We start from the raw sequence: 9,624 nt of genomic DNA, 5'->3' as shown, positions 1-9,624 counted from the left end.
GCGGCACGCCATCTAGAGATTCAGACCCTCGTCTGTTTTTTCTGTGCGCGTAAAAATGATCTGTTGATAGTCATATTGACATCATACCAGCAACATACACTATAGTTTATAAATATGTATTATTATTATTATATATATATTTTTAAATCAACACTTCTGCTATCTGTTGTTAATAAGTGAAGAACAAGTGTGGACATTGCAGTTAAAAACATATATAAATACTTCTAAATTCAGAAGTCTCTCTACTCAACACTTTTCACTATATGTTTCAAATTAAAAGCTGTATAGGTACTATTATACTATAGTAGGTGTTGCTGAGGTAATTAAGTACTCTTGTTCTGAAAGAAGGTAAACAAAAGCGATGTGACTGCTTTCTGCTTATAATCATTAATACAACACAACCAGACTAACCAAATTAACAACCTATGCGCACTGCACACCAACCTGTTGCCTGAAAGGATCAAAGATGCTGGACAAGCCCCCAATTTATGTTACACCCCCTGGTGACTAGGGGTAGCAGGGCGCAACATAAAGCAACAGAATGGACAAGTGAGGGTGCAGTCACACAACAACCAGGAAACCCAAAATGTAATAAATGAATATGTATTGATAAAGCAACACAGGGAACAGAGAGGACTAACAGTGGCACCAAATAAAAGTGATACTTCAAAAATAATCCCACCCCCCCTAACAGGTGCTAGGCACCTCAAAGTACAGTGGGTGGTGCTCACTCTAAACTGGGGTGCTAGACAGCAGGTAAATCCTACATGAGTGCAAGATGTAAACCCAGGGTATCAACTAGTCATCATTGTGCCCCTGTGTGCACAAATAAACACAACATTAACAGAATACAGAACACAACCCAAAGTACCATCAAATCATAATGTACAAAAAGCAACACAACAAATGGAAGGTTTCACATCAATATTAACAAGACAAAGAAGAAACCAAAACCAAACAAGATCTCTACCCACCAGAGCCCTGCCACAGCTCAACAAGAGAGAGAGAGAGAGAGAGAGAGAGAGAGAGAGAGAGAGAGAGAGAAGAGAGAGAGAGAGAGAACTAAGGACACAGAGGTATTTATAATGAAGGAACAGGTTAGGAACAGGTGTGGAATGATGGGACTGGAACCAAGCATGCATCTGATAAACAAAATAAAATAATTGACAACAGGGGGAGACAAAAACACAACACAACACAACACACCTACCTACCTACCTATCTATCACACTTTCAACATATCAAATTATCTATCTATCACACAATCAAACTATTTATCTATCTATCACACTTTCAAAATATCAAAGATCTATCTATCTATCTCGTAAAAAGTGGGAACTAATATTTCCTAAAAGACACTTGATGGAACTGTCGTTCGGGATTAAGTTTCCGCCTGTGAGACATTTTTGACGCACGTATTACTTAAACCAGCCTGTAAACCTGCTCGCTACCAGGTTTGTTCTGAGGGATTGGTTGCATAGCAACCAAGCAGCGAATTATTTGAGCCACATTCATGGAATGGAACTGGAGCTGAAATGATCGCCGATTAGAAGATTATTGCCGGATTTGATTTAATCAGCCTTCTAGGAATCGGCCCCTGGTACTTTTGTAAAACGTATCTTTGTTTGTTTATTGTAGGTTTCGACCTTTCAGTGTTTGATTGCCTGAATATCCTGTTTTTCGGAGACAGAGTTTTCTTCCCTTTATTTTCGAAAAGTCAAGTACGTGTTTGTGTGATGTGATCCTGTTTATTCATCTCAGTAAAGAGAGAAACTTTATTTTACACACGTTCCTGTCTCGTTCATTCTGATCTGCACCGAACCTGGGTTTCACATCTTTATAATGCAACAGAAACATAAACGTTTTTATTCAAAAAGGCCTTTGACTGTTAAACCTGTGTTCATTCTTGTGATTTCTTTTGTTTTTTATTGTCTTCTTTTGTTTTTTTTTACTGTTTTTAACTTATTATGTTTTTTAGCCTGTTTCTTTTTAACTCTGTAGCACTCTGAGATTATTTTGAATGAAAAGTGCAATACAAATAAAATGCTTTATTATTATTATTATTATTAGTCTCCCTCTCTCTCTGACTCTCTCTCCATACTCCATACCCTACCCCCTCCCTCCCCCTCCCCCTGTCCCTCTCCCCTCTCCCAATACATTTATATGAGAGCCTGACTGTACATAATGCAAAATCACGAGGTGAATACTATGAACAAATAACATCTTAATCAGTTATTAAGTCGTTTAACAGATGCTGCCACCCAACCTCCCTCACCTTGCTAGCGCACACCAGCAGAATAAACCTGGGTTAAGTGCCAGACTGAGTGGGACAACAATTGGATTTAAAGAAGCAACAACCTGGCTTTAATCCATCAGATCTTGCATATCTTTTGTCCACACTATCACCATATGCTGGAATATTAGTGTCACACATTTCTAATACTCTTCCTTCGTTTCAGACACAGGCTTCCCATCCAGAGCTATTTCATTGTTAATAGGTTTAATTACAAATGTAATCCTGTCATGCATATTTAAGTATAAAGTACTTAGTCCATGAACATAGAAATACTGTACCATGCGTAAAAAATACTGTTTCAGGATCTATGTTTGTGCGTTGTATTGTGTTGGTGAGATGGGTCGGGTTCAGCTTTAGTCCATGGCCACACATGACTCAACCAACTCCAGTAATACTAAAAGAGCAGAGAGTGAGGGCTGACAAATGTGTTCATTAATTTGTGGAAATCAGTAAACAAGCATAGATGCCCTGTTAAAAGAGGATAAGAGGGGAGAGGAAAGGAGGGGAGGAGAGGAGAGGAGAGGAGGGGAGGGGAGAGGAGGGGAGGGAAGGGGAGGGGAGGGGGGAGAGGGGAGAAGCCCCGGACTCATTACACTGCGGAAACCTGTTTAACCGCGTCTCCGTCTAGACCGGCGGCCGTTGCCTTGTTCTCTGTCAAATTCAATTTTGGGGGATCAGAAGCCGCCTTGGCATAGAGGTCGAGGCAATTTCTCTGGCAATAAATCTCATATAACCAACCAGGGACTGTGTTTAAAAGCTCCATTAGCTATTAAGAATGCAGAGTCTCCCTTTAGCAGCCTTGTTAGGGCTGCCCCTCGCAGTCCCTCTGTGGGCGTGCAAACACACACACACACACACACACACACACACACACACAAACACAACACACACAAACATCCCCTCGCTGATGCATTTTACCACTTAGGACTGCCTGCCGCAAAATAGGCCTACAGTGTTCTGTCAAACACACCAGCTAAAGAGGACCCCCTTTGTGCTCCGTTTGCACAGAGTCCATGGCTGTTTAGCGGTGTATCTCTCTACACTGTGTCAGCACTTTGACCATGAGAACAGGGAACATGGCAAATCTGCCCTTTAGGCAATTATGTGTACTAAACAATCCAATGGGGAGATGCTATGACACTTGAGTGTGCTGACGTCCTTAGCTCTTATGCAAGCAATGCCGAGATGAACGTAGAGGGCAATCTGGGGCGGCTGTGACTCAGCCAGTAGAGCCATTTCATTGTACTCTGTGCAATTAAAAACTTTGAATTTCCACTAAAAACTTTGAATTTCCACTAAAGGGACAATGTGGCTGTACTCTATGTGTGTGTTCTACTGCCTGGCGAGTGGAGTTTTATGTTTTTTACAGGTGGAAGTGCGCTAACCACTCGGTCCTGTTTCAAGGCCCTTTCCCAGCTGTTTCTTCTCCATCGCTGCAATAAAAATAACATTGAACAGCAATTGAACAACAACAACTACAGATATGGTCTTGGTTGAATGGTAGACACTTGGGTCATGCACTCAGGAGGCCCCGCTTCATCCCTGCCTGTTTCACATACTGTAGACAGATGGAGTGAAATGGTGGTGAACACAGGCTGTTATGACATTGCTGTAAACATTAAATAACACAATAAGATGTGGTCCAACGGGGTTAAAAGAAAAAGGCAGAACTAAAAAAAGACCTGGTCACACAGCTGCAGTCAGTCAGCTCATGTCCCCGGGGAGTCAACATTGATGCATTCACTCATCTGCAAGAGAGAGAGCGAGAGAGAAAGAAAGAGAGTGAGGGACAGAGAGAGAGGGAGAGAGAGAGAGAGAGGGAGGGACAGAGAGAGGGAGAGAGAGAGAGAGAGACTGAATATTATCTGCAGATTCTCTTTGTTCTTCTGTTCATGCCCCTTGGTTGGAGTGCAATGCCGTGGGCCTACCTGCAACACATTTCCCTTTGAACTCACACATAAAGCAGCAGAGATGGGGGTGCTGTCATCTATTAATCCAGCGCTGGAAATGTTGTATCGAGCCTCTATCCTGTAGGCTACTGATGAAACGAACACACTTTTTTTTGGTTCAATGAAAGCGTAACATAAATCAAGGTTTAACAGGCACACTTGCATGTGCACCATAAATGGACAGCAGTCTTTAGTGATCTATCTTTACGCAAAGGTTGCCTAATGGACACGCGTCTCTCTGATTATAACACAATCTCATCTGTATAATTGCTTTCCTTTATTTTCTTATTTTATATTAAACTGTGGCGTCTCAACGCGACATTACATTCGCATATGTAATGATGTAAATTACAACTACAGGCGCGAGAAAGAGAGAGAGAGAGAAAGAGAAAGAGAGAGAGAAAGAGAGAAAGAGAAAGAGAGAAAGAGAGAAAGAGAAAGAGAGAGAGAGAGAGAGAAACACCTGTGCTGCCGCCTCCTGGCCAGACACGCCGCCGTGCAGCGACCGTTAGTATAAACGAACGCGGGCAGCCTATGAGCCGCACTCAAAGCGAGAGAACCGCGCACAGAGAGATACGGGATGGCACGGAGAGTACCACCGCACCTCACCGTCCTCCTCCTCCTGGGGGTCTGGCTGATAGGGACCGCTACCACGATCCGAGGGGGACCCACCCTCGACGAGGAGAGGGAGAAGGAGAGGGACGCGGAGAGCCCGTGTGAAGTTAAAACCGTCACCGTGTCTACCCTGCCCGTACTCCGGGAGAACGAGTTCAGTTTCACCGGAGGAGGAGGTGGCTCGGGGAGCGTGGCCGGAGGAGGAGGAGGAGGGGAATCCCGACTGCTTTTATTCGTAAGAACAGACCTACCTGGACGAATCTCCGTTATGGATGATCTCGACAACACCGCTCTCCCGTACTTCACGCTCGGTAAGAGAATTGTTTAGCCTCTTCAACTGTCTTTCCCCCCCACCCTCCCCAATGCGCAATGATATCCACCATCCGCTTCACAACGCTGTGTGCGCATAGGGACCCCACTCACACACCGTGGCCGGTCGTAGCCTATAATACAACAAGCGATACGTTTTTGTGTATTTCGCAGAAATTACCGTTATGTGTTCCTCTATCAAGAGTGGTGTCGGGGATGAAAGTAACTAGGCTACAGCATATTAATAAGAGAACACACACACGCAAGGATGGTAGTGTGAATAATCAAAGGGAAGACACCTTGCCACGTCTCTCATTCTTTCCCTCCGAGGCTTTGAGAGAGATCAAATAGCGTTGGGTACCACGGTATCAGAACACGGCTGCTGGAAAAGAACGTATCAATCAAGTCAGCGTTTGGTGTGGTGGTGTACACGTGTTGGGACAGCGTTTCTGTAAAGTGCATGACACATGCACGCGCGCGCACGCACACACACACACACACGCGCACACACACACACACACACACACACACACACACACACACACACGCGCACACACACACACACACACACACACACACACACACACACACACGCATACGCACACACGCGCACACGCACACACACACACACACACACACACACACACACACACACACACACACACACACACACACACACACACACACGCACATTATACAGTTAGCTCTCTTTTGTGTCTTGTGACAAATGATGACTATAAATGCCATATGCATAGCCATAAGTATTAGGCAGTGAGCAATTGCAAGGATTGCAATTTAGTCGAGCAAATCTGCATGAAATTGGTATTTTGTCTCCATCTGAACACATTATTCATAGCAGAGACCAGGCCAGATGCAGTTATTAGGGGGAAGTTGATTATGAAATGCATAATGCAGGCTTGCTACAGTGTCATCATTTTCATTCAATGTAGTCTCCAAGGACTTATAGGGCCCATGCGTATGAAGTGAGGGATTGAGTATAGTGTGCAGAATATTCCCTTTCTCAACTCATCCCCTAAAAAATAAAAACAGGAAGTTTTGGACTGTCATAGGTCATACTGTGCTTCCCTACTACTACTTGGCTGTAACATGGTTCTCACATGCATCTTAGCCATACTAACCACCTCCAACAAAACATATGGTCTTTAGACCTGTCAGTCTTCAATCCACATACATTGCACACTCCACTCATAGATTACCCTGCTCATCCCAGATATCAACATAGGTTGGTGGAGCGTTTGATACCAGTACCTCACACCTTATTTAGAGAAGACCTGCTGTATACTGCACGATACAGTCATGATGTTACTCCTGAAACTCCTACTGTAGGCCTCGGAAGCAGTGAAGCAGCAGAGGGTATATATAATCCCTGTTTGCCTACCTTTTTTTGGTGAATGTTTTTACCCATCTATTCTGATATTTTGCGCTTCCGTCATTTTCTCTGGTGTCCGACGTTTACCCTTTTTTTCCCTATACCACTAAGTACCACCTGCTCAGGACCGCTAAGAGGCTTTGCCCTTTAAGTAAATGGTCTGTGTTATTAACACAAAGACAGTTGTTTAGTATTTAGGCTACTTGTCAGAGGTAGTCATGAGTTATGTATTATCCATTTCCAAAGGCCAACAGACTATGTAAGGGGCAAACTACATGGACCACTGCATGGTGCAACCAACCATTTGAAGTGGAGGTGATGAATTCATCCTGCCTGCAACTTCCATGCCCAGATGTAGCCCTTCACAGTCTATGTCTGTGGCATCCATGTGAGAGGTCTGCCGTTCAAATCCTGCCGTTTACTCAAATATGCTTCTTGAGTTTATATGAATTCATTGGACACCAGAGATGTACCCATAACAGGTAGACAGACTGTTTAGTTATTTTAAATTCTGGCAAAATGGATTCAATCCCTTGAGATGCGTCATCTCATTTCCGGGGGGGGGGGGGGGGTCCTGTATGACATTTCAAATGAACAAATGGAAAGTGAATGGCAGTCTAACTATCTGTTGTTTTTATGGTTGTGCTATGCTAATGGCTGTTTCGGATTAAGGAAGGACTCGTAGTTCAGAATATGATGACAGATTAGGTGTACACCTTCCATGTTTATGACCGAAAGACCATGATTGTAGAAAAACTTTCTCTCTCACCTGCACGCACGCACACACACGCACACATACGCACGCAAGCACGCGCACACACACGCACATGCAGAGCGTGCGCAAGAGAGAGAGTGCAAGAATGAGAGAACGAGAGAGAGAGCAAGGGAGAGAGAGAGAGAGAGAGAGAGAGACTGGAGCAGCATATGCTTGTAAATCACTTTCTTTTCTCATTAAGGACAGGCGTGGAGTCTTGAGTTAGGATTCTCTGTCCGCCCATTCAGCCAACAAGCAAATGTGCTGCGTTCTCCCCTGCCTGCTCTTTGTATAGGAGGGGAGGAGATGGATTTCATCATCAGCTCTTGATTTAGGTTTGTGTTCAAGCCTCATCCACTGGTGGGTAGATTGCAGACGCCAACAACAGCATGGACTGAGAGGGTTTCTGGCATCCGTATTGCATGAAAGCCTCACTGTGACAGCCTAAGGGGGTCCAAGGTTAGTTTGAGGGAATCTGGACTTGCAGTACTCTGGACTTGCAGTATCAGAACTGACAGATGGCATCCCTGCACTGTGCTGTACTGTGCTGTACAGTGCTGTACTGTACTGTGTGATGTCCTTGATGACCAAAGGTTAGCCTACAGAGCTAAAGGGCATCCGAAACACTCGCACACGCTCCCACTGACCAATAATGTGACAGGTTCTGTGTCAAAGGACATTTGCAGTGGAGATAACCTGCCGTATAGTAACCTTTCGGTGTCAACATACCCCGACATTAGCTCCGTTTTGTACATGAACCGGTGGTTCGTTTTGAAAACGTTGTTTGTTTTGAAGACGCTGTATGGAAGCTATTGGGGCAACTTCCTTTGTGTTTTTAATGAAGGAGTCTTAGTTCCACTGTACTATTGTTTGACTTGTACCTGACTCTCCTAATGTTAGTGTTGTTGATGTGTGGGATTATTTTAAGACAGGAAGCATCCCTTTCCGAATCAGTAGGATTCGATGGAAATCGGAATCCTCCCTTGTGCATTCAGTATTCCTTTCTTATCTGTTTTCCTTCTGATCTTTGAAAAATAACCAAAGAAAATGTTGATGCCCCAGGTTGTTATAAAGCCTCAGGCCTTGCCACACACAGATAAACACACACACGCATGCACGCGCACGCACGCACGCATGCACACACACACACGCGGGCACACACACACACACACACACACACACACACACACACACACACACACACACACACTCACACTCACTGCCGGGAATGGCAACTGCACTGCCCTACAGAGGGTGGTGCGGACAGCCGAGCGCATCAATTGATGTGAGCCTCCTTCCATCCAGCTTAAGCTCACAATCACTTTACTACTGTCACTTATGTCCTGCACTATAAACACTTTTTATTGAATTATGCCTAGTGCTTTATTGTCTACAAATTGCAAGATACTGCTAATTGTAAATAATCTTATTTGTGACTTATGTCCTGTATGGTCACTTTTAAATTATGTTGAATTATGCCTATTGCCCTATTGTCTTGCGCTAAGAATTTGACTCTCTTACACTTGTGTAATGTGACTTTTTCAATAAACGTGAAAAAGCACACACACACACACACACACACACACACACACACACACACACACACACACACACACAGCTCCTTCTTCCTAAAGCAGACGAGAGCACACTGGTCTGTCTGCATATAAAAGTGTGAGCTGGAGTGGTGATGATAGTGATGGTGATGATGGTGGAATCCCAACCCTAGTGGCTGGGGAGAGAGTGCTTAACTGGCCGCTCTGTCAGACTCTTCAACCCCCCCCCCCCTCCAACCTCTCACCCCCCACCCCCACGCCCAGCCAGGCTATGATTCATTACCTCAAGTGTCATAGAGAATGGATGAGCTGAGAGAGAGAGAGAGAGAGAGAGAGAGAGAGAGAGAGAGAGAGAGAGAGAGAGAGAGAGAGAGAGAGAGAGAGAGAGAGAGAGAGAGAGAGAGAGAGAGAGAGAGAGAGAGAGAGAGAGAGAGAGAGAGAGAGAGAGAGAGAGAGAGAGAGAGAGAGAGAGAGAGAGAGAGAGAGAGAGAGAGAGAGAGAGAGAGAGAGAGAGAGGGGAGAGAGGAGGAAAATGGACGGAATCCTTATTTTTCCTTTATTTTTATTCGATTTCTTCCTCTTCCCTTTTCTTCATTCAGTGTGTTTGGAGTATGATTGATATGCTCTGTATTGCGTCTGCAAGATGGTACACAGTATGGCGCTGTATCGCCTGAATGTTTCTTATTTGTTTTATAGTCGTTATAAGTATGTGTGTGTGGGTGTGTTTGTTCTATGCATTTAAATTTGCTGCAAAAAAA

The 9,624-nt window shown here is 44.3% G+C and overlaps 1 protein-coding gene across 1 annotated transcript in view; it reads left to right on the top strand.

Moving 5' to 3' along the window:
- Nucleotides 1–4,825: 4,825 nt before the first annotated feature.
- The window catches only part of astn2 (astrotactin 2), a gene marked incomplete at both ends in the record, with an annotated part of 337,790 nt that continues 332,991 nt past the window's right edge, over nt 4,826–9,624 (top strand). The window contains one exon of the mRNA XM_080530321.1: nt 4,826–5,171. Within this exon, the coding sequence (XP_080386447.1) occupies nt 4,826–5,171 (346 nt within the window). The remainder of the gene's footprint in view (nt 5,172–9,624) is intronic.

This window comes from Nansenia antarctica, assembly GCF_963989245.1.
Source record: "Nansenia antarctica genome assembly, chromosome: 4".
Lineage (NCBI taxonomy): Eukaryota > Metazoa > Chordata > Actinopteri > Argentiniformes > Microstomatidae > Nansenia > Nansenia antarctica.
This window is presented reverse-complemented; position numbering and strand designations above follow the sequence as displayed.